Consider the following 26,759-nt stretch of genomic DNA (forward strand, 5'->3'; position numbering starts at 1 on the left):
GGTATATAGCAGGTGTGAAGAGGCCAGCAGACACTGATAATGAAAAAAGTACAGGTGGTGTGTCGCTGCCAGATATGGAGATGACATTGGGTCCTAAAAAAAGACGATATTTCAATGAGAAGTGGTGACATGATGAGGCAGGCAAGTTGCGTGACTGGCTGGTGTTCGAGCCGCCTAGCAAAACAGTGTATTGGGCGGTGACTGGTGAGCTGAAAATTGGTGGAACGCAAAACTTTCCTTTAAACAAATCATTGAACTATTTCAATTAATTTTCAGTGATTAATAAGCATGCAAACTATCTGACTAATCAATTGGAATGTGACACACAGCTTCTTCGCATTGTGTTAGGGAGCTTAAATGATAAATGCGATTTAGAAAAATCAGTTTTAATCACTAAGCAGTGGCGAAAACTTCTCGATTTTCTTTGAGTATCAATACAATTAATCCACAAAATAGGCTACTCAATACTATCACATATAGCCAGCTCTCCCCAAATAGGCAGTTTTAGCGAGTAGCCTAGGCCTTATAGCCATTTATTTTCATTTTCAGTACGAAATTGTGCAAATTTTTAATCAACATTATTTGCGGATACATGCACTTCTTTCTCCGCACTTGTATTCATGGCAAATATCTGCAATGCGTAGATTGTAAACAATCTTGAAGTGCAGGTTTTGTTTTTGCTGGTTATTCTGAAAGCGAACATGGTAGATAACAGACAGGTGTATCTTGTTCGTTAAGTGTAGACGACCTGGTGATTACAAAGGATTTTTAACAGATAAATTGAATTTATGATTTAATCCCCCTAACACGGTATGAAACGCTGTGTGTTAGGCCACTTGCCATTTGATTAGTCCGATTGTTGGCACGCTTGATAATAAAGGAAAATTCATGAAAACAGGTTGAGATCAATGATTAGTTTAAAGGAAAGTTTTGCGCCCCACCAATTTTCAGCTAACCAGTCACCGCCAGTAACACCCCAGACAACTGTAAGACAAACTGCTTTATTGTTGACACCAAAAACTTAAAAGTGGAAGCTATCAAGGATCAAAAAACATCCAAGAGTCACCAGATTTGTATTGCTATGGTGCGGAGGAGTCCCCCGCAGAGGACAGCGTTGCTATGTTTCATTTTGATCATATTTACCCTTTAATATTGATTTTTAAAAAGTGGCTGGTAAGAAAGGTGAGTGGCTGGTAGAAGTTGAGAATCTACTAGACACAGTGGCTAGTGCATAAAAAAGTTAATTTTACACCCTGCACAATGCATCTCTCATTTCAACGCCCAGGTCTCACTGCAGCATATAAACAATTTGCAATTAATTGTGATTGCACACGTCTGGGGTTGCAGTGTCGGCTAAACCACTCCCTCTCTGCCTGCAGATGGCGCCCTAACCACACCACACCTCCACAATCTCTCAAGTCACTTTACACATTCAATGACCTTCTTAAATGCCTGTGGCAAGCTCCCTGTTTTGCCCACATTGTTTTCTTCCTCTTCACAGGTCATTCCTCTCCAGTACCGTTCCATTGTTCACCTTCAGTTACACACATAGTTTTGTTATAAACACTTAAAAATACATTTCATATAGTTAAACACAGTAAGCACGCTTGTTTTCTATCACACCAGGACCGTTTTTAGGTGATGGGGTACATTTATCAACACGAGGCAATGACATCTTGAATATTGAAATGTAGATGAAATGTAGAATGGCAGACCTAGATGCAGGACTCAGATGCAACCTTCCAATTGTTACAAAAACTACTTCCTAAGTTGCCCAATGTTGCAACATATTTTAACTGGTGAAAAAGAGGAGGGGGCAGGGGCATGAGCATGAACACCCCTCTGACACACATACACACACATGCAGACACACAGACACAGATGGTAACCCCCCTGTAAGAGCCATTATATGTGAGAATATAAGTTCATTTATATTTCATGCTAAATTCATAGTTCATAGTTTTTAAAACTCATGGTTTATAATTTCTATTCATTGTATAAGAAATATAATGTATAAAGTGTGAAAAACAAATTCATATATATTGAATGTTGATTATTGATGCTCCCTTTAATATAGCGAGTGACGTTGTGTATTGGAGTCATGCACAGGTTAGTCTGGCTGATAGCTGCGTTGGGCATGGGAGCACATAGTTTTTCTAATGTGACACGATGTGATTCAAACTTTACAATTTCAGTAAACTTCTCTAGATTACATCTCCTGTCATTCGCGTCAGACTAAAGTTACTGTGCCTACAGCTCGTTTGTGGCTTATTTTGAAATCTAGACTGAATGCCACTACACCCCAGCTCCTGCTCTGCCTTACCTCCGCTACGCTGGCCGAGCACTTTGAAGCTTCCTTTGGCTGAGAACGGCCAAATAGTGAATTACATGTCTGACAGTTGTCTTTGCCTTGCACTTTTACCTTTAAACAATGAAAAAGAGCCAATGTTGCAATAGGTGACAAGCTCTTACTTTATTATTATACATTTTTGGCTGGACCGCAACAGCGGGTCCAGCCCTACAAACAGCCCTTCAAACGCAAATGTCTGTAACTGAGTGACTGAGTGAGTGATGTTACACCATTGGTCGGCCGGATCACGTGTTAGGTCCAGCCATGTAATAGGTTTTGACCTGGTCTTGTTTATATACATAGCCAAAAATATCAAGCACATTGCACGTTTCCATTTGAATAAAAAATAAAAATATTGATGAAATCTTTTAATTTCTCTCAGGCATTCAAAACAAAGCAAGCAGATAATTAAAATGAATTATTAGTTAGCTGTTCCTGTCTGCAATCGCTTTTCACAACGATGCATTTTGCTTGAGATCAGGGTGACGCTGGCTAGGAGGTCATTTAAGGCTTTAGAAAGCACCTGTTAAACTACAATCGAATCACCGAGCTACCGCTCACATTTATATTTATTTTGTAAGTCACAAGTCTATCTTTTTTAAACAGTAGTAGTCACTAGCTCCCATGACACAGAATGGCAGAGTACACATCTTGCCTGTAGGATTTAAACTAGTCAGAAGTTGTGGCTAGCCTTCTAGCTAGATTTAATTACTTATGTTACAGTGAACTGCCACCGATTTTTTATCATTCGGAAAAGTTAATCATCTACAACTATTCTACAGTCTAGCTGGCTGGGGCTAGCCAGTAAGACAGCTCGATAGCTAGCTTTTAAAACCAGTTATTTAGTTAGCTAGCTAACCACAACATCTCACTGCATTTCAGTCTTGCAAGCTCACGCCGTTTTTTAATAAGTATGAAATGGCCTTGTCACAATGAGTCACTTATTTTTCCCCCCAAAATCCTGTAGCTAGCCATCAAAGCCACAATTCCTCAGACAATGTCAGTGCTCTCTGCATTTACCGTGATCCTTCATGTCTAGGTACCCAGTGCGCTTGCTCTAGTGCCAAAAGCCCATAGTCAAACAGCCGCGTCCATGAATTGGCTTCATGCGCCATTGAGCAGTTCCCATAGAAATCCATGGAACCGGTAAATGGAAGTCGTCTCCAGTTCTTGTATATCTCGATCTCATAAAAAACACGTTTTCAACGTACAAAAATGCCAAGTTACTCACACATACAAGACCAGTCCAGGCCTGCCATTAAAAGTATTGATATCAAAATGACGCCAAGTTACGGTACTACAAACAATATAGCCTATCTTGCCTCACCGAAATTAAATAAGATGTATTCCAAAGCAATGCTACCCAATATTTCCTCAATTCTTTCAAGTCACTTGGCCCTGTGTGTATAAGCATGCACTACATGGACAGGCCAAACATATGTGTGGGTGGCTCTCTCACAGTCAAGATTGATTGAATAGTCGTGTATATGTCCAATTTGTATTGGTATGTATGTATTTCGCTGCCCAGCCTTTCTGTTGCGTGAATGATAGTATGTTTCTTGGTATAAGTGTGTGTTCGTAAATGTGAATGTAAGATGCTGCGAGGGAAATGTCGCCATGGGGATAAAGAAGTTCTCTATGTATGTATGTACAATATGTATTTTACATGCAGTATTTATTGTATGTAGCAAATATACAATAACTTGTACATGTACTCAAATTCAGTTCAGAAGCAAGTATAAACATGTTTTCTGCAGAAATATGCTTCCTGTAGTTACTCAGCAGCAGTTTTGTAGGCTACATGAATTTCAATGTGTTCCATGAGGCAATTCAAAATATTTGACTCTTTGATCTGACACAAAGTTTGCATGACATTGTAAAATGGTAAGATTACAAAACACAAGGCCAAGTGACTTGAAAGAATTGAGGAAATATTGGGTAGCATTGCTTTGGAATACATCTTATTTAATTTCGGTGAGGCAAGATAGGCTATATTGATTGTAGTACCGTAACTTGGCGTCATTTCGATATCAATACTTTCAATGGCAGGCCTGGACTGGTCTTGTATGTGTGAGTAACTCGGCATTTTTGTACGTTGAAAACGTGTTTTTTATGAGATATCATTTCTTTTTGCAAAGCGTTTTATTATGAGAGTGAGAAATGCGAAGTGACCCTGTAAGAAACGGTTGTGGATTATGGCTATCCTTGTGTGAATTTGTACACTCTGATGAGCGTGTAGCCTACCGTTTAGCAGTTTCGGTTTGCTATATATGTAAAACAGTGGCTGTGACAAAGGGTGCGGTGGCGTAAGTGTAAACGCAACAGAAACGCAGGTGAAATATGGCCAGTGTATGTACTCAACGGATTTGACGGGCATCCAACGAGCCTTGGTTGAGAAAAGAATCAGCAAGCCCGTAGTATTAGAGCTCCCTAGGTCGCAACTTGTGTACCCTGCTGTCCTGCTCAGTTGTCTGTTATTTCGTGGAGATGCACTTTTAGTGTTTGTAAGGTTTAGAAGGCATTTTGATAGGCTTATCTGCAGGTGGGAATCCTCTTCACTGTTTTGCTAAGCTAGAACCGGAAAACTTGATAGTGGAGAATAGGAGCAGACGCATATGTCCCAGCAGGCTTTGCATATGAGAAAATAACAACAGTGCGAGAGAAATTAGGATGAAATGATGAAATTGCGTAGTTGAAACAATATGTTTTTAGCAGAATGGGCATGTAGGTGAAGGTTGACATGATCACAGACTATAGTGCGAAATAAATGAAGTGACCATGAGCAAGCTTGGTTTCCTTATGGAACGGTATATATAACAGTCAGTATAAAGTATTAACCGTTAAGGTGGAGGGTTAAGTAATGTGAAATCTATTACACTGATGTGCTTTTCTCATGTTCAGTACTAGTAGTTATACTTATGAGTGAGTCATGATTTTAAATGTAATGTTTTAATGAGGAGTTACAGAACGTACATACGTAGTAATTGCTTGTATGTGGCTAGATAGAGAACAGGGCGAGGTAACATGAATGTAGAAACGTGGCGTTTGCTGATAAGAAGGTTTTGTACGGTAGCCAAGTGAAGAAATATAGTTAGTAGAAATGGCACAGTGGTGAACTGGTGTAACTTTTTAATAAAAGGAATACATTTGCCGTCATGAAATGCATATGGGTGGCCGTGAGTGAGTTTTGGTAAAGAAAATATAAAAGTGTAAGAAAACGTTAGTGTAAAAGAGGAAATTATCTGCTTGAGGGTGAGGCGGGATTCAATCCTTCAACCGGAGGTTTACCAGTTTGTGACTTTGTTAGTGCAGCACCATGACATAGCTATGCAATGCGTGAAATATCATTAGCAAACCTGTCCGTGGTTTTAAAGAAGAACACAGGCCAGTAAGCACAGAAGAGCTCCCGTTGAATCCATATGGCTTTGCAATATTGTAGCCGGTTAATAACTGAAAGTGCAGACGGTACGTCATAATGCAGTGTATACGTTCGGTGAACGGCGGGTAGATATGGTGCAAAAGAAATAATTGAGAAGTAGTAGACAATTATTAGTGAGGGTAAAAGCAGGTTAAAGAAATGTGTCCCTAGCTGGGCTTGAACCCAAGACCCAATGTTCCTAAGACTAGGACCTTACCCACTAGGCCACAGACAGATTAGCTGTTTAAACTGGACATGTTTCAGAGTAAAAAGGTATGGGTATTTTGCGTGTGTATGCAAGTGTTTGATTGGGTCGTGAGGGTGAGGAAAAAATAAGAATGAGAAGAAGAAGAAGAAGAAGGAGAAAACGCAAAATCCCCTTAGTTTGGGGCTTTATTGTGTGGACATGTGAAGTTGTTTCTGAAATCTGTCTGTTGAAATGGGGTCAGAATGTACAGAATTTAATGTTTTTAAGGGCTGAGTGTCTGTGGCTGTTGTGGTTATTTCTGTGGGGAACCCTGAAAAGTGCCAAACTCTCAGTGCTGTATAGGTATGGGGCATGCCCCCGCCAAGGCATAACTTGGCGGGATGGCATACATTACATTACATTACATTACATTACAGGCATTTAGCAGATGCTCTTATCCAGAGTGACGTACAACAAGTGCATCAGTTCAAGGTGCAGAGGTGCAGAAAAAACACACTAGAGTGAAGTAAAGATCGTAGTGCCAGAAGTGACCACATAGATCAGGACTCCAAACCTGTAGGGTAACCTGTTCAGCAAACAAACAAACAATCCTGCCAAGTACAAAACTAGCACTGAAATCACATTTGCCTAAAAAAACAATCCTGCCAAATAAAAACTAACGTGATCGCATTAGCCTAACTAGGTACATTGAGCTAAACTAGAGGCTAGGGAGGGGTGGGGAGAGGTGCAGCCTGAAGAGATGTGTCTTTAGTCTGCGCTTGAAGGTAGTCAGATTCTCTGCAGTTCTGACTGCCACGGGAAGGTCATTCCACCAGCGAGGGGCCAGGACAGACAGCAGACGCGAACGGGAAGTACAGACACGAAGAGGGGGAGGTGCCAAGCGTCCAGAGGTGGCAGAACGGAGAGGTCTGGCTGGTGTGTAGGGTCTGATGATCCTCTGGATGTATCCTGGTGCTGACCCCTTAGCTGCCTGGTATGCAAGCACCAAAGTCTTAAATTTGATGCAAGCCATAACAGGCAGCCAGTGGAGGTCAGTGCGCAGGGGGGTGACATGGGAATGTCTGGGGAGGTTGTAGACCATACATGGCATACCTGCCATCCCAATCTGATGAAAAACACACTTTCAACATACAAAAATGGCAAGTCACTCACACATACAAAGCACTGTCTATAAGTCATACATTCAAATCTAGGCCTGCCATTAAAATTATTGATATCAAAATTGTGCCAAGTTAAATGCGACAATATTGCCTATCTTAGCTCAGACAAATTAAACAAGCTGTATTCCAAAGCAATGCTACCCAATGGTTCCTAAATTCTTTCAAGTAACTTGGCCCTTTGTTCAGAAAATATAAATGACTTTCCAGCAACAATCATACGGATGAAAAAGCAATAGTTTAAATGCTTTACTTTTAGATACCCAGCAAGGCACTATAATGAGTGAGAGATTTTCCTGAGTCCGAGGTGGGATTCTAACCCTGCATGTCGCTCATCAAATATTATTGCAGGCAGACGCGCTACCCGGCAAGCTAGTTATGCTATCTGTCTGTCGTCTGGATAGCAAGGTGGCTAACGTTAAACTCAGCCAAAACGTTGAACGTGAAGCATGTGGGTATATTTTATTATTAGTTGTATAAATATGCAAATATAAATGAGTTTCCCGCAAAGATTATACAGATGCAAAAGAAATAGTTTAAATGTTTTATTTTTAGTTGCCCAGCAAGGCAATGTAGGCCTAATGACTGGGAAGTTTCCATGAGTACGAGGGGAGATTCAAACCTGGGCTGTCACACATGAAAGAAGACCAGGTTAAAACCTAGTATATGGCTGGACCTAACAGTGTTTCCTCTAGGATTTTTTTCAGCAGCGGGGGGAAAGGGTTTTGTTGTACCTGGGTGGTGCGCGCGTGCCGCTGGCGTCGGAGTGAATATCAATAGGTCATTTAAAAATATGAAATAAAATGACACTTGACTGCAAAACAAACATTAGAACATATTTTTTGACAACTAGTAAGAACATTAAAATATTGTAGTAGCCACCATTAACGTTACATATTTTAGAACTAGAAGGCATTTCTTTCCCTTCAAAACCTTCAAAACGGAGCATAGCTACTTTGAGCCCCTAGCCTACTAGCGAAAGTAACGTTAGCGAGAGCACATTATCAACCACCCAAGGGGCGGGATGTGTATCGACCACCTGAACTGCTAGTGTATTTACTTTGTAATTTATTAGAGAGAACTGGACATCGTTACCTATTAAAATGTAAGTCCTGTAAAAATACACATTATAAACTGTCTAAATGTGAAACCAACTTCATACATATACATTTAGTTATATTAATACAGCCTTATTTACTATATTAACTTTAAGACAAGCAACACGCTCGGAATTATCTCATCGCAACCCACTAAACCCAATGGCGCAGACGTTGCTTCATAATTTCAAACTGCTTTCCTAACGGCTATTTTGCGTCCTGCGACTTGGGTTACAATTGTGAATATGTACGCATTCCTGGACGTGCCGACATATTCATTTATATGGGGTGGTCGATACAGGTCCCCTTAGCAACCAAAAGCTAACACTGGGCCAGCTCTGACTTATTTGCCAGCACTGAAAAAAATCGCGAAAGTACTGAAAAAATAACCACTGGAGGATTACAAAGACATTTTTTCCTACATAACTAGGCATCTACAGGTTGTTACCGATATTTCGCCTATTTCATATATAGTTGCAAATCTGTTTACCTTACCTAGCTAACGTTACCTGGAACATTATTTCACGATATATTATTAATATTAATAAGAATTTGTTGACCATGAACATCAATAGAGAATACATTGCGAATGATTATTTAAACTGTAAAATCTATCTAACTTAAGGTTAGTTAGTTAAATCTACCTTTTTTCTTGTTCCTCGGTAACGTAATCCTCTGCCCTGTTTGTCATTCTGCCTGAGGAGAAAATGCTGTACTCGCTTGTTTATTTGGTTGTTATGACACACGTGATCCGGCCGACCAATGGTGTAACTTCATCACTCAGTCAGTCACTCAGTCACAGACATTCGCATTTGTAGGGCTGGCCCCCTGTTGCGGTCCAGGCAAAAATGTCACAGAGAAGTACTAGAGAAGTAGCTGTAGGAATAGTAAAATTGCTGTTTTAAACGTGTAGTCTACTTCTTGCGTGTGACTTCGATGAGTCGTTAGGAAGGTAGCTAATAATTTTCGGTGAAAATGCCGAAACCGGAACTCTCTGAAACGTGGGTGTATTTTATTATTTTTGTGCTTATTAATTTCATAATCATTATCTTACGCCAGTTTCTATGCGACCGGTAACGTTACCTACCGGACCGAAGTGCACAGCTGATTATAGAGTTTAATTTGACAGCGAACTGTACTGTTATACAGCTGGTCTGTCGTGTTGTTAGCAAGGTAGCTAACGTTAAACTCTGTAAAAATGCCAAAAGCGGAACTGTCTAAAGTGTGGGTGTATTTTTTTGTATTTGAGAAATATAAATCAGTTTCCCGCAAAGACTATACAGATGCAAAAGCAATAGTTTATATGTTTAATTTTTAGTTACCCAGGAAGGCAATGTAATGAGTGAAGTTTCCATGAGTCCGAGGGGGGGCTCGAGCCTGGGCTGTCACAAATGCAGAAGTGTCGAAGGCAGATGTCCAATCGGGAGACATATGCGGGCTTGGAGCATTTGTGATGAAGAAGAGGGAGGAGAAAATGCAAAATCCCCTTCATTTGGGGCTTTTATTGTGTGGACGTGTGAAGTTGTTTGTGAATTATGTCTGTTGAATGGCGTCTGAAGGTACAGAAATGAAGGTTTTAAGGGCTGAGAGTCTGTGGTTGTTGCGGTTAATTCTGTGGGGAACCCTTAAAAATGTCCAACTCTCTGTGCTGTATAGGTGTGGGGCATGTCGCCCTGCCAAGGCGTAACTTGGCTGGATACCTGCCATCCTGACATGAAAAATATTATACAAGGACACTATGTGGCACAACTAACGAACAGGTATGCATAATTGAGCGATATGCCGAGAAGGCCATCCCTTGAAATGATGATTTTAATTTTTGCTCACATTTCAGGATGAAACTGGCAACCTTTGTTCTATCTGCATCTTGAATATGTTTGCGAACATTAGCTAATGCTTGCCATCTTGAATGCACGTAGGTCAGCATCAGGGATATCCAGAGTATTTGGTAATTCATTATAATAGAAATCATGCAGTGACTAAATATTACACATGATTAAAAATGATTAAATAGTGCACATATAAACACCAAACTGCTTAGCTAACTCAGTGGTAACATAACTAGACCTATATAGTTACCTAGATATGTATTGCATTACCTTAACAATGACAGAATTTTATTGGAGTCCAGCTATTCTGCAGTTAATCAGGCAGCATATGAATTTAAAAAGCTGATTAAACTTCATCCGACCTTGGTGCTTGCATACCAGGCAGCTAAGGGGTCAGCACCAGGATACATCCAGAGGATCATCAGACCCTACACACCAGCCAGACCTCTCCGTTCTGCCACCTCTGGACGCTTGGCACCTCCCCCTCTTCGCGTCTGCACTTCCCGCTCCCGTCTGCTGTCTGTCCTGGCCCCTCGCTGGTGGAATGACCTCCCCGTGACGGTCAGAACAGCAGAGAATCTCACCACTTTCAAACGCAGACTGAAGACTCATCTCTTCAGGCTGCACCTCTCCCCACCCCTCCCTAGCCTATAATTCAGCTCACTGTACCTAGCTAGGATAATTTGATTATGTTAGTGTATCTGGCAGGATTGTTTTTGTATGATTAGGTGTGATTCCAGTGCTAGTTTGTACTTGGTAGGATTCTTGCTTGCTGAACAAGCTTACTCTACAGGGTTGGAGTCCTGATCGATGTGGTCACTTCTGGCACTACGATCCTTACTTCACTCTAGTGTTTCTTTTGCGCCTCTACATCATGAAACCTATGCACTTGTTGTACGTCGCTCTGGATAAGAGCGTCTGCTAAATGCCTATAATGTAATGTAATCCGAACTATCTGTACGTCATTAAACAGTACACGCACACCTTCCAACCAGTCAGAATTGAGCAATCACCCTGACCATAGTGTCAAATGTATTAACTCTCTCTGTCTCAGTGCAGTGTTAATGTACTGTAGTGGTCCGTGTTTATATACTGTATTAACCCTCCCTCAGTACAGTGATAATGTAATGTGTGCAGTATGCACATACAATATTAACCCTCTCTCTCAGTGCAGTTTTAAAGTACTGTAGTAGTGTGCATACTGTATTAAAACCTCTCAGTGCAGTGTTAATATACTGTAGTCTGCAGTCCATGTGTATGCACTGTAAGAACCATCTCTGGACCTTAATAATTTGGAGTCATAAAGATCAGAAGGCTGTGAACACAGCTGAAAAGACAATTGTCCACAGCCTGGAGATTGCTGTGGGACAGTCTTTTACCCCACCAAAACTTGTGGCCTACAGGAACGAGAATAAACAGATGACCAGGACATGCTCTGTTTTCATGTCATAGAAAGCTCTCACAGGCACCCCTGGGTCAGATGGGAATCTGGTTTACCATTACACACATTATGGACTGAAAGAAAGCATTATATGTATGTGCATGTAAATAACTGGGGATGATGTGATAAATGTGCTGGACTGTGAATAATATCAACAGAAATGCAGATGATATTGAAAAGTATCTATTTTATTTGTATAGCGCTTTTTACTGAGAACTGTCACAAAGTCACTTCACAGAATAGTAAGACATATAAAAGCATGAGATCATGTTCCATCACACAAAGTATCTTATCACTATCACTAGATTTTAGTGGTTCCCCTGTGTCTACAAGAGAAGGGCAATATACATCCTGGATGAGAGTGGGGAGGGGGGTCTCGATGGTGGGGATTCCTGTCCAGAGGAATTTGGGTATACAAAGGGAAGCATGTAAAGTGGAAGACTTTCTCAGGATTACATGTAAGGGAAGTCCTAAGAAACATTCGGGGAGAATCTGTTTAACAGTTCTGCTGGTACAGTAGTACTCTGTCACAAGCATGTTGGGCATAAATCAATAATCTCTTTGTTTTCCTTTTCTTTGTCTTAGTTTGTTAGATTGTACGTTTTTTTCTCTATTTACAGAACAATTGTCCTTATTTCTCTTGCTTTGTAATTAAAATGTTTCATTGAACCACCTATCCTTGGTTATCACCAAATGTCTTCACTCACTCACTCGTCCCCATTGCGCCGGCTGTCGAATAGGGCAGCAACAAAGTCCCTCCATTTCCTTTTGTCTTTGGCCAGCTTCTCTATGGTCCCCCAGTTCTGTTGGTGTTGTTGGAGTGCTTTCTCTGTTATCCTGCACCATGTTATTTTGGGCCTCCCTTTCCTTCTTTTGCCTTCTGGGGTCCAGTGTAATGCGACTTGGGATTGCTTTGATGTCCATTCTGAGCATATGGTCAATCCAGGTCCACCTGCATCTCCTGAGTATGGAGTGTATGTCATCTTGCTGGGTGATTTTGAGAAGGTTATTGTTGGAGATGGTCTTTGGCCAGAATATATGCAAGATCTTATGTAGGCATGATGTGTGGAAGGTGGATAGTTTGTGAGTGTCCTGTTCTGTTGTTTTCCAGCATTCTGCACCGTGGAGTAGTGTTGATAGTACACAGCTTTGGTAGATACGGAGTTTGTTTTTGGTACTGTATTGGTTGGATTTCCAGATTTGTCGTCGTGGTAAATGGTGCTTCCTAGGTATGTGAAGTTATCAGTGTTGTCTAAGACCTGTTCCTCTATTGTTATTTCTGTTGGTGTATTGATGTTGATGGGCATGACTTTGGTTTTACTGTCGTTGATCACCAGTTCTACTTGTTGTCCGTAGGACTGGAGTCTTTTTGTCTTTTCTTGCAAGTGCGTATGTGTATGTGAGTGGAGGGCTAGGTCATCCGCAAAGTCAAGATCTTCGATGGTGGAATAGAGGGTAAATCAAATTCCTCTTGCCTTGTCTTCTGTTGTTCTCCGCATGACCCAGTCTATGGTAAGGTTGAACAGTAGTGCTGACATCACACATCCTTGGCGGACTCCTGATCCTACAACAAAGCTGGTGTTGTTTGCTCCCACAGTGCAGGAAAAGGTGTGGTAGAACTGTTGGATGATGTTCACTATGTGGGAGGGGATGCCGTAGCTTCTTATGATCTTCCAGGGGCTATCACGGTGGATGCTGTCAAAAGCCTTCTGGAAGTTGATGAAGTTTATATACAGTTGTCGTTGCCATTCATTGCACTGCTCAATGATGTTCCTGAGAGTGAAGATATGGTCAATGCATCCTTTGCCATTCCTGAATCCAGCTTTTTTGTCTCTGAGCACTTTGTCTACTTTTGATGTGATTCGGTGTATAATGATCTTGCAGAATATTTTTCTGGGAACAGAGAGAAGCGTAATGCCCCTCCAGTCGTTGCAGTCATATAATGTGCCTTTCTTTGGTACTTTAACAATCACTCCTTTCGTCCAGTCTGATGGTATCTTCCCTTCCACCCAGATGTCAGTGTATAGTGGAAGGAGAATGTTTGCAGCTAGTTCTGGATTGGCTTTGAAGAGCTCTGCATTTAAATTTGTCAGCACCTGGGGACTTTCTGTTCTTGAGTGATTTAATGACTTTGATGATTTCTATTTTTGTTGCTGGGTTGATATTGATGTCCAGGTCATCTGCAGGTTCTTGTGTTTTTATTGGGTGTAGAGGGGGATCTCTGTTGAGAATCTCTCTGAAATGTTCTGTCCATCTTTACTCCTGTTCTTTTTCTGTGATGAGTAGTTGTCCTTGTTTGTCTTTGATATGATTATTGGTTCTGAATGTTCTTCCGCATATCAGCTTGGTGATTTTGTAGACTGTTCCTTGTTGGTTATGGGAAGCTGTTTTTTCAGCTGCGTTTGCCAGCTCCTCCAGGTAGGCTCTCTTGTCTCTCCTTACTAGCCTGTCTGTTGATATTTTGGTACTGGACTTGTAGTTCCGGTTTGAGCCTGGATGATTTGGTGCTGTTTATTTTGATTTTCAAGTCTCTTCTCTCTTCAATAGTCTTCCATGTTTCACTACTGATCCATTGCTTACATTGTTTTCTCTTGTGCCCAATAACTTTCTTGCTGGTTTCATTGTAGGTTTAATTATATTTGCCCAATGTTTGTTGATGTCGATCTCATTCTCATCATCATCTTCCTTTGCAGTATTGGAGAGGGCTTGATATCTATTCCGGACTTGTATTGTGAATATTTTCTTTATGGATGGGTCTTTCAGCATGCAGAAATCAAATTCAGGAGTTCCTTTGGGTGGTGGGCCTGCTCTTCTCAGCTTCAGTTTGATGTGTGCTGTTACAAGGTGGTGGTCACTGGAGACATCTGCTCCTCTTCGCACTTTGACATCTCTCAGCGAGCGTCTCTACTTGCCGTTGATCATCAAATGGTCGATCTGGTTCTTTTCTTTCCCATTTGGTGAGAGCCATGGCAATTTGTGGATGTTCTTGTGGGGAAACAGAGTGCCTCCAATTACCATGTTTGATAGACAGAATGCATCTAGTCTCTCACCATTGTTGTTCATTACTCCACATCCATGTTTACCCATTGCTCTCTCGTAGTTGCTTTTGTCGTTGCACACCTTTGCATTTAGGTCGCTGCAGGCTACGAGAAGATCATGGTCTTATTGTGTCATGATAAACTGCTTTCCCTTTTCAGTGCATCTAACGTACATTGTTTGCATATACAGTGAGCACCATAATTCATTGGTCAGTGACACATTTTTTGTTATTTTGGTTCTGTACTCTAGCACTTTGAGTTGGAAATGACAACGAGGTTGAAGTGCAGACTGTCCGCTTTAATTTGAGGATATTTTCATCCACATCGGATGAACCGTTTAGAAATGACAGCACCTTTTGTACATGGTCCCCCCATTTTAAGGTACTACAAGTATATGTTGAATTGGCTTCACAGATGTGTTTCCTTAGGCAGGTGTATTCATTTGTGTCGTTAGTGAATGCAGAAGAGAGCTGTTGATATCTAGTCTTGATTCTAGACTTTGCAATTGCCTTTGGAGATTGTTGTTGGTGTGTGACAACATGAGGAAGACAGCAGTGTTGATGCAAATTAAGCTGGCTGTCATAAGGCTCAGAAATGAAAATAAATCAATCAGGAGCATTGCAAAAACGCTGGGCATGCCAAAGTCAACAGTTTGGTTCATCATTAACAAGAAAAAAACAACTGGTGAACTCAATTATGTCAAAAGACCCGGTAGACAGAGGAAGACCACTGTAGTGGATGACCAGAGAATACTCTCTATGGTGAAGAAAACCCCCCTGTCAACAGCCCAATAGATCAAAAACACTCTCCTGGATGCAGGTGTAGATGTGTCAAAGTCTACCATACGTAGAAGACTACACCAGCAGGACTACAGAGGGTACACTACAAGATGCAAACCACTGATAAGCCTGAAGAACAGAAAGGCGAGATTACAGTTTGCTGAAAAGCACCTAAAAGAGCCCCAATAGTTCTGGAACAAAGTCTTGTGGACAGATGAGACAAAGATTAACATGTACCAGAGTGATGGAAAGAGGAAAGTGTGGAGAAAAAAAGGAAATGCCCATGATCCAAAGCATACCACCTCATCCATGAAACATGGTGGAGGGGGTGTTATGGCTTGGGCCTGTATGGCTGCCAGTGGAACGGGCTCACTTGTCTTCATCGAAGATGTGACTGCAGACAGAAGTAGAACAATGAATTCTGAAGTCTACAGAAATATTTTATCTGCTCAGATAAAACCAAATGCCTCAAAACTCATTGGACGGCACTTCATCATGCAACAAGACGATGACCCGAAACATACTGCTAGAGCAACAAAGGGGTTTTTGACGGCTAAAAAGTGGAAAATCCTTGACTGGCCGAGTCAATCACCGGATCTGAATCCAATTGAACATGCAATTTACGTGCTGAAGAGGGGACTGAAGGCAAAAAGTCCCCGAAACAAGCATGAACTGAAGATGGCTGCAGTACAGCCCTGGCAGAGCATCACAAGGGAAGATACCCAGCGTTTGGTGATGTCTATGCATCGCAGACTTCAAGCAGTTATTTCATGCAAAGGATATGTGACCAAATATTTAAAATGATTACTTTATTCTACATTTTGTTAAACTGTCCAATATTTTTTGATGCCCAAAAATGGGGGGGACTATGTACAAAAGGTTCTATAATTTCTAAATGGTTAATCCGATATGTATGAAAATACCCTCAAATTAAAGCTGACAGTCTGCACTTCAACCTTCATTGTCATTGTATCCTTTCGAACTCAAAGTGCTAGAGTACAGAACCAAAATAACAAAAAATGTGTCACTGTCAAATGAATTATGGTGCTCACTGTATGTTGACCGGGGTACATCTCTGTGAGGACCAATCAGGCTTTTTATGCGGTTTAGGGGAAACATGGTAATACGGGTTATTCACTGGGCATAGTGATAGTTTCACTGACCAGAACTGCAGCTGCTTTGGGACAGATCCTAGTATTAATTCATATAAAATGTAATTGGGTCAGAGTCTGGGATTCTTAGATCTTCATTTATACTAAGTCTCTCAGTAGATGGAGTAATCTTAGTTAAGGCTCCCTTGTTCAGCTGTTAGTTTCGGTAAGCGGATAAATATATTTTCCAGGTTAAAGTTGGTTAATGGCGCAGAAACCTTATTTGCAAGATTCCTGGATGAGAAGCACCTTTACCTGCTAGGATAGGAGGTCTTAGTGTCAGAGAACAATTAGATGAATGCCTGGCAGCAGTAGATAGTCTTGCCTTCAGAGTGTAAGTCTGGCCATTATTTCAGCATACCACAGTAAATACACGTATACACAAACCTGTGTTCTCACAAACATCCATGTTACAGGTTAATGAAGTCAGATACACTTGGTTTTCCTCCCTGTGGACATGTCGACATCGTTACATCTGTCACAGTTTGGTGTTAATGTACATTAATGTGCGGTCAGTGTGTATATGCTGTATTAACCTAGGTGTCTGTATGCAGGTGGGTGGGGTTTGAGCACCATGACTTCCAGGGGCAGCAGTTTGTGCTAGAAAGGGGGGAGTACCCTCACTGGAATGCCTACAGTGGCAACCTGTCCTACCACGTGGAGAGGGTGATGTCATTTTGACCAATCTACTGCGCTGTGAGTGTGTGTGCATGTGTTTGTGTGAGTGATTAAATGTGTGCGTGTATGTATATGTTTGTATATTTGTGTGTGCTTGTGTGTGTGTGTGTCTGACAACTTCAGTATGTCTGACATCCTCTGTGAGTGTACCCATGTTTATTCATGTGAGTGTTTGTGTGTCTGTGTGTATGTATTGGCATATGTGTGTGTGTGTGTGTGTGTGTGTACGCGTGTGTTTGTATGTGTCTGATAGCCTCTCTCTGATCTCAGTCCCACCAGAGCAGTCGCATGATAATCTTTGAGAAGGAGAACTTCCTGGGTCGCAGTGTGGAGCTGTGTGAAGACTACCCCTCCCTGCAGGCCATGGGCTGGTGCAACAATGAAGTGGGATCCATGCATGTGCAGTGTGGCGCGTGAGTGCATCATCCGTTGACCATTCCCACTCTCAAATGCCCCATTCACACCCTCAGGGCAAACACACACTCACTCCAAGTGCTGGGGAGAAACCTCACATTTACAAAAATGGAATTACCAGAAATGGCAATTCATTTAGCATTTTAGTGTTATTAGTTATTTCGTTTTTGTGTTATTTACTGAGATATGAGATCTTTCCATCATGTAGAGCTGGGTGATATCTTTCAATGCCTGTAGAAAAGCCCCCAAAATTATGAAAGGCTTCATTTGACTACCTTTATCTCTCTCTCCTCCCTCCCTCTTTCTTCCTATTCCTTGCTTTTTCTCTTTCCCCCTGCCCCCCATCTCCCCCCACCCACTCTCTCTCTACCCCCATGCTTCCCCCGCTCTACCCCCTTTTCCTCACTCTCTGTACCCCCGTCCCCCACTCCTTCTACCCCTGTGCCCCCCCCCACCCCCTGCGCCCTCGGAGTGTGAGAGGCACAGTAGAGACTACCAGCACTGGAGGAACTGGGGATCCCACTGCCAGACCCCCCAAATCCAGTCCATTCGCAGGATCCAGCATTGAGGGGGAGCCCCAAAACCAACCCACTGAGACCAGCCGACCCGCTCCCACTCACCAACCTTTTAACTGTACAGACCTACTCTGACTCTGACACACTGATACCAGTCTGTCACCGACATACTGAGAGACACTGGTGGTGGTCCGTTATACTGACACTCCCCGCTGATCTTGGGCTCAGCACTGTGACACACAAAAATGACAGGAGGACCAGAACACTGAGACTAACACACACACATTCCTAGCTGACAACCATCCGTTCCAGCTTAGTAGTATTAGTTGCCAATACCCTCCACCAAGGGGCACTATGGAGGGTGAATCGTAGCACATCGACACATGGCACAGCATGGATGCCTTCCAATGGGCGGGGCTGTGTATGTAGGTGTGCAAGCATACATCACCCAGGACTATGGGTGCAGTGGAGACTGTACACCTCAGGGCAGGTTATCCCTGTGTTAGGCTAATGTTACTCTATATGACCAAAAGTATCTGGACACCCCTTGGTCTGGGACTGTTTTTCATGGTTTGGGCTAGGCCCCTAGGTTCAATTGAAGGCAAATTTTTATGCTACAGCATACAATCACATTCTAGACGATTCTGTGCTTCTCCAACAGTTTGGGGAAGGCCCTTTCCCGATTCAGCATGACAATGCCCCTGGGAACACAGCGAGGTCCATATAGAAATTGTTTTGTCGAGAATGGTGTGGAAGAATCTGACTGGCCTACACAGAGCCCTGACCTCAACCCCATCCAACACCTTTGGGATCAGTTGGAAAGGCAACTGCAAGCCAAGCCTAATCGCCCAATCAATGCCCGACCTCACTTAATGCTCTTCTGACTGAATGAAAGCAAATCCCTGCAGCGATGCTCCAACATCTAGTATAACGCCTTCCCAGAAGAGTGGAGGTTGTTACAACAGCAAAGGGTGGACCAACTCCATAGTGCTGCCCATAATTTTGGAGTTTGAGATGTTGAATGTCAGGTGTCCACATACTATCGGCTATGTAGTGTACACGTCCCATCATAGTGCAGTGCAGGTTGGATTTAATACTGAGTGCTGGAGGAGGAGGAATCAGGCAACAACTAATAAATGTGTTCAACTTCAGAGAAAGCCTCCGGGCCATTATTTCAGTGTGTATGTGTATGTCTCAGAGTGCTTAATATTTTTGAGGATGGAGGTGAGCCAAGCCCCCGGACCCCCCCCTCCCCCCCCGAACACTCACACACACTGATGCACCTAAAGTACTTTCTAGTACGCTTTCATTTTCCCCTTTGAAGGCACAGCTGCATAAGTAAACCTGTATATTGTTTTTGTAAGTACGGCCTTTTTGAATTTAAATTAATTCTAATTAATTAAGTTAAATTAAATATACTGAAGACAACTGAGTGCAGCATGAGGAATTGGCTCCAGGGTTTGTGTAAGACATTCACAAAAGTGGTTTGTCAAGACTTACTGAATTTGTACTGAGGTAAAAATAAGAACATGGTCTCTATTCTGTACATGTTAGATTTAACACAAACATTTATTTTCTAAGACATGCGAAATAGCACAATCTGCTAAAACAATACAGCAGTACAATGACATATTGAACATTAAAAGTCATTAATATTCTTAGGTCGCTTCCGCACACAAAAAGTTAACAAATTAACATGTGACAGCCACCCCAGGCATGGTTTTTGACCCCAAATATTTCAAAATTATTTTAAAGTTTAAGCAGAAAAATACTATCTATGCAGAATTGCACATTTAAACTTGGACACTGCCAGCTTTCAGCTAAATGCCTATTCGTTATCACTTCTCTGTTCTTTTATTTACACTTCTCTTTTCCACACCTTTTTTCATTTTCGCACCTGTTCCTCAACACCTTTTTATATACTCCCATTTTTTCTCTGTATTTTGTCTGCATTCTAGAAAGTCTTAATTTCCCCACTCATCTAAAGCAGCATCTCCAATCTCAGATGAGCATTCTGTTATTGTGTGCCAAGAACATGCTGTGCACTGATCTCAGATGAGCACTTATTGCTAGCTGAGTTAACATGCTGTGCGCTGATCTCAGATTGGCAGTGCTACTGAAGATACTGGGGAGTAAGAATATGGTTCAGAACATTTCCTCCCTTTCTCTCTCCCTCTTTCTCCCTCCTTCCCTCTCTCTCCTTCACTGAGTGTGCACATAGTCCTCCACCCCTCCTGCCTGTTCATAGGCATCTTCCTCCATTCTCCTCCTCCGTCCCCTGACTTCACCCACTCCCCCCACCGGGGAATGGGAGTCCTGGGAAACCCGGTCTCCAATGGTCTCGTCCTCGCTGGCCCCCACTGCCTCCTCCTCTTCCTCACTCATCTCTGAGTCAGACTCATCTGAGTCATCTTCCTCCAGGTAGCGGTAGCCTTTCACCTGAAACAATCAACCAGTTAGCCCCTATATGCAAGCCCCCTAGTGGCCAGGGTGCCAACATCCTGAGATTGCTCAACTCAGACATTCAGTGCTCCTGCAACAAAACCATGAGTGGAAACAACAAAATATGTGTTGTAGTAGATGATACATGACACCTATGCCAAATACAGTTATTAAATTCCACCTTTGCCGAGTAGGTTGTCCATTTAACAAGCGCCCCCTGATTGCAGTCTCATTTGCAACTCTACCCCCTCAGCATGACACACTGGGCAATAGTGTCTAGGGAGTTATAACTATATTCTGTCACCACCAAAAATTTGTATTCTGTCATAGCAACAGGATAAACCCAATAATAGCATTTCGTTCATGTATACCATGTCATTCTATAATGGTAAAGGGACTGCATTTATATAGCACTTTTATCGAAAGCGCTTTACAATTGATGCCTCTCATTCCCTCATTCACACACACTCACACACCATCAGTGAAAGACTGCCATGCAAGGTACCAATCAGCTCGTTGGGAGCAAATAGGGGTTAGGTGTCTTGCTCAGGGACACTTCGACACGCCCAGGGCAGGGAATCGAACCGGCAACACTCCGACTGCCAGACAACCGCTCTTACCTCCTGAGCTATGTTGCAATATCTGCCACTAATTATGGAATAAATTACAAACTTAATACCATTTATTTTACACCTAAAGATGTCCCTTTCAAGAGTCAGTGGTTATTTATTGTCATGAATAATCCATTTGAGAATATAAAATAACATAATGATAGGAAAAGGCCATTAAGCCCAACAATGCTTGCCATTTTCCTGAATATATATCTTTCTTGCACAGTCCCCAGAACTGCACACAATACTCCAAGTGTGGTACAACCAATGTATTGAATAAGATAAGTTTAACTTCCTTGGATTTATACTCAATAGTTTTGGCTATAAATCCCAGCATCCTTTTGGCCTTTTTTTTTTTACTGCTACAGCACAGTGCCTAGACCCTGAAAGTTTTGATCAACCATTACTCCCAAGTCTTTGTCAAATTGAGCACGTTGCAATTTTGTTCCTCCCATAAAGTATTCCTGCCTAATATTATTTCCCATATGCAGAACTTTACATTTGGCTATATTGAATTTCATTTGCCAGGTGTCTGCCCACCTCTGGATTTTGTTTAAATCTTCTTGGATTATTTTAGTAGATTCTAAACTATTAGCTCAAATTCCCAGTTTTGTATCATCTGCAGATTTGACTAATGTAATTTGATTAATGCCCCTGTCATTAATATAAATGAGGAAGAGCAGTGGTCCCTAAATACTAAGATACCTGTCAGTGGTTTAAAGGTGATTTCACCTAACTCTTTGAGTACCCTTGGGTATTTGTCATCAGGGCCTGCTGCCTTATTTGTCTTTCATTTATGTAATTTATCCAGTACTTCTTTATCCTCTATCTCAATATCTGCTAAGACATTCTGAGTACTGAATATGCCTTCCAGTCTATTAGTAACCTCTTCTCTAGTAAAATTCTCAAGAAAATAATGGCATCAGCAATATCTTTATTCTTAAAAAGCGATGCTCCTTCTTCATTTGTGATGCACCTGATATCATTTTCCTACTACAGTATTGAAAGAAACATTTTGGACTTACTTATTGCATCTTGGGCAATTTGCCTTTCAAATATCCTCTTGGCTTCCTGTAGTTCTTTTTTTAACTTTAGCACACATATTACAATATTCAGCCTTATTACCCTCAGTGCAGCAGCTTCAACTTACTTTTCCTTACCTTTCGAATAAATTTCAATTGTGCCTCAAGAATAACCTTTTTGAGGGCCGTCTGGGTAGTGTAGAGGTATAAGCACTCGCCTACCACCGCAGAAACCGGGGTTCAATCCCCGGCAGCGGTACTTCCGGCTTGGTCAGACGTTCCTACGAATACAATTGGCAGTGTTCCTGGGTGGGAAGCTGGTGAGGGTATGACTCCTGATCGTTGCATTAGTGACTCCTACTGGTTGGTGGGGTGCCTGTTGAGCAGGGAGGGGATCTGGGGGAGATAGTGTGAACCTCCGCACGCGTTATGCTCTCCCAGTGAAACTCCTCGCTGTCAGGCGAAAAAAAGCGGCTGTATTGCAGGAGGCATGTGGTAGTCTACACCTTCCCCAGACCAACAGAGGATAGCGCATCAACCAGGACCGTGATTCACACAGGAATTGGTATAACGACTAAATTGGCAAAAAAAAGAATAACCTTTTTGAACCTGCCCCAGTTTTCATTCACAGTTTTGCAGTCAAGAAATTGCACCCAGTCAATATTACATAAATTTACTCGCATCTTGTTAAAACTGGCTCATCTAAAATAAAACATTCAGGTTGTAGAGGAGGCCTTATTAATTTGCCAAAATACATCAAAACTAACTGCAGAATGATCGCTAGTTCCAAGTGGCTGGATTACCTCTATGCTACATACCGTGCCAAAAAAAGGTCATTTATAACATCTAAAAAATCTTCCTCACTTTTTCCTGGTCCTGTCATCAATTAATATCACATAATTGAAGTCACCCATAATAATAGTCTCACATTCCTGACAAACATGTTTGTGTTTCCAAAGAACATTTAAATCGCACCACTGTCTGAAACTGGTGCCTGTAACACATACCATAAGGCCATTTTCAGGTTCCCCTATGAGCTAATCCAAATATACTCACTCGGTATGAGTCAATTTCTGGAATTTCTTGCACATTAAATTTTTCTTTTACACAGAGAGCTACACCATAGAGATGTATCCTTTCTAATGAGTTTGTATTCTATATTGTATTAATCCCCATCCTCCTCCCCAAGCCATGTCTCTGCAATCTCAACAATGTCATAGCCCTGACTATTCATAGCAACCTCACGTTTTAAACATTTATTTTTTTATACTTCTAGCATTTATGCAAAGACATTTCCGATTATTACTTACTAATACACATTCGCTCTCGTTCCCTCACCGCCAAGCCACCCTTGCTAAAATTCTTCTTTAAAAAGTTCTTATTGTTGAAGCATGCACAGTTACCTGAGATGCACCAACGGAAGTCTGCACATCTCTAGATGTTATGTTTGTGTTGGTTTTTACCTGATTTATTATTTTTATTGTGGCTCTTGGGGATATTTTGGAATGGTGTCCACTTCTAGTCTGAGCTGCTGTCATGATAAATGCTCTCCATTTGTACATGATTTGCCTCACAGTGGACTAATAGAGCTCAATTTTTTAAGGTGATTTTATAGCCTTGCCCAGACTGATGTGCTCTCACTACCCTCTTCCTCTGAGATCTCCTTTCCTCTCTGCATGGTGTATTTTGCATTCAGCTTTATGGGCATAACACCTGATTCTACCTACTTGAGTAAACAAATGCAACTTGGGGTTCACTTATTTTTGCACAAGCAATAATTCCTTTTTAACTTTGTTTTTCTATTACATGCATGATTTCCTCTAAACCAACATATGGAATTGGTAAATATAAACCTGTTATTTCAGATAAGAAAGAAGGTTCTGATGAAATCAAGATTTCATGGTAAAAACTCAAAAATCTGTAATTGCACAAGGGGTTCACATACTTTCAAGCAGCACTGTATGTCATTGGTTCCTATGTGAACCATAACCACTGGATGCCTGCGCGCACACCAATTCCTTAACCCCTTTGGCAAGCCCCCTAGCCGGCATGCCTAGATTGCTCAACTCAGACATTAATTTCTCCTGCGACCAAACTATGAGTGGAAACAACATCAGACTCTGTTTTAGCTTCATTAGTACGCAATACACTACAACGATGCTAAATACAAAGTTTCGGAGTTCCACAATTGCCACGCAGGTAGTCCATTTAACAAGCACCCCCATTGTATGCCAGCACAACAGTATAAAAGCCTGCTAGCTGAACAGCGAAATAAACAGGATAGAAGGAATTTCTGTGGAATTTTACACCATGTCATTCGACTATCAGTAGCTGTGACTAAATATGAAAAATGTATACAATATTACCATTGTATTTACATGTAACAATGACCCTTTCAAGACTCTGTGGTCATTTATTGTCTTGAACAATCTGTTCGAGAAATAAACATGCAAAAAGAAAGCAGGGGTAGGTATTTACAACCCCCCTTCCACTTTATGCTGCTGTAACTCCTATCACTTTATTCTGATTTGATTCATAACTCTTTTATTGTGTAGAGGATAGTACAAGCTTTCCAAAGGTATATGGAATGTTTCATTTGAATTTTATTACAAAGAGTGAGAGCTCCACATATCTGCATAAGCGTTTTTTTTCAGCATAGCGTTGTGAATTCTACCATAACATTATGCAGTAATATGCAAATACACGTGGCAGTGTAATTGTTTTTTTTCCCGTTAGTTCATGGAATATTTTACTAATTTTGTTAACTCATCAGCATGGCTAAAGCAAATTCTTTGGCAAGTTGGTCAGAAAAACAGGAATCATGAGCTCTAGCTTGAAAATATATACGAACATGTACACATTACTGTGTGTAACATTTAAATTATTTACGCTGTGTCATATTTATGATATTGCTATGTATATGCATTGTAAAAATACTATTACTAATAATGCTCAGAACTTTTGCATTGGAGGCTAACTAACAGATCTAGCTGTTTGTATCATGGCTTTGTTAGTATACAATGAGCAGTATCAGCATAGTGCCATTACTTCTAGTGGCCTGTTTTCTTATAATTCATGCCACTAACAATGAAATTGGGTGTTTTTCAAGAAGTTTGTGCAATTCTCTAATGAGGATTTCTCATGCTGTAGTGTCAGCATTCATAGGTGGCTCATTCATGTTATGTTTGATGCACCAATTTGCCATGAAGCCCGAACATCGCCAGAATTCTTCTGATGGTGTAATATAATTTTATTGTAATCTTATTGTACATAATGTGGAGTGTTAGTATCTCCATCGGCCATACTTGTCACTTAAGGCATGGGAAATACTCATTCAAATTTTCTGTGTGTTGATATGTGCTAAATGAACGTACAATTTCCCTTGGAGTGAGCATAAATAGTAAAATTAGTAAAATCTGGTCCCATTCCCATGCAAAAAAGTAAACAACATGCTGTACACTACAAAAAAAACACATAATAGTGAATGATTACATATTTAGATACGTGTACCACAGTGAGTCACAATGTTTTTGCATTATCTGGAGAATACTTAATTTCTGCATTTACACCAATATAATTGCATTTATGGTGCTTTATTTCTACCTAAATTATGAATATAATCCAATCTGAGGTAGTATTGTAAATGGTATAAGTGTCACGAGTCAAAGTTTGGTGAACCCAAATGCAGACTCAGACAGCGGAGTGGCAAAACTCCCGTAAGAGATGTCCAATGCAACAGCACAATACAGCAGGCAGTCTCGTAGTCAGTTGGTGCAAAAGATCAAAACCAGAAAAATCCACCGGGGCAAAAGTAAAAACAGTAGGCAGAATCAAAGTCGAAAAACAGGCGAAGGTCAAAAACAGGAAATCAACAAAGCAAAGACGGCAGGCAGAAAATGGTGGTCGGGAAACAGGCAAGATCAAGCACAAGACAAACAGGTGTAAACGCTGGAAAGGCACTATAAACAGAGTCACAATCTGGCACTGAAGAACAGGGGAACAGAGAATATATACTACGTTAACCAGGTGAGTGAATTGAGAGACAATTGAACAGAGCGTGAGAATGCAAACAGGGAATAGGTGAATGAAATGCGAGTGATTAACCAGTGCGTGAGAAAGATCAGCTGAGGGGAGAGAGAGTTAGAGGAAACCACGCGCATACTACAAACCGAAGCAAAGATTGTGCAGGAGAGAAACAGATAACCAACTAGAAAGTGAAGTAACAGCAGGAACATAACAATAAGTGTCTTGTTTCATTTAAGGCATTCTGCAAGTCTCTGTAAAATATCCAGCTAACACCCTCATTTAACCTTTGGCTTTCTGAATACAGAACACAAGTGTATCAGCAGTTAAACTTCTCACTTATCCAACATATAAAATATGTATTTATTTGATTTAATTTGGTAATTATTATCAAAGATATCAATGATCAATTCATTTGCCAGATTTGTTGATAGGCTGCGCAACCTGTTGGAACAACCTTTATCAAAATTTAAAACTCACAACCAGATTTAAATTAGGAAATTTATTAAATCACAACAAATTATACAACATCTAGTCTAAAGATGAAGGTAAACTGCCTTAACCTCTAAGCGCAAAGCCCCTAGTG

General features: G+C 41.2%; 1 protein-coding gene and 1 pseudogene across 1 annotated transcript in view; one reads left to right on the forward strand and one right to left on the reverse strand.

Moving 5' to 3' along the window:
- Positions 1-2,101: 2,101 nt before the first annotated feature.
- Positions 2,102-18,756, forward strand: LOC118231910 (annotated as a pseudogene).
- An 869-nt stretch (positions 18,757-19,625) lies between these two features.
- The window catches only part of unc93b1 (unc-93 homolog B1, TLR signaling regulator), a 32,727-nt gene continuing 25,593 nt past the window's right edge, over positions 19,626-26,759 (reverse strand). The window contains exon 13 of the mRNA XM_035425949.1: positions 19,626-20,514. Coding sequence (XP_035281840.1) covers positions 20,278-20,514 — 237 coding nt within the window. The 3' untranslated portion in view covers positions 19,626-20,277. The remainder of the gene's footprint in view (positions 20,515-26,759) is intronic.

Source organism: Anguilla anguilla, chromosome 7, assembly GCF_013347855.1.
Source record: "Anguilla anguilla isolate fAngAng1 chromosome 7, fAngAng1.pri, whole genome shotgun sequence".
Taxonomy (NCBI): domain Eukaryota; kingdom Metazoa; phylum Chordata; class Actinopteri; order Anguilliformes; family Anguillidae; genus Anguilla; species Anguilla anguilla.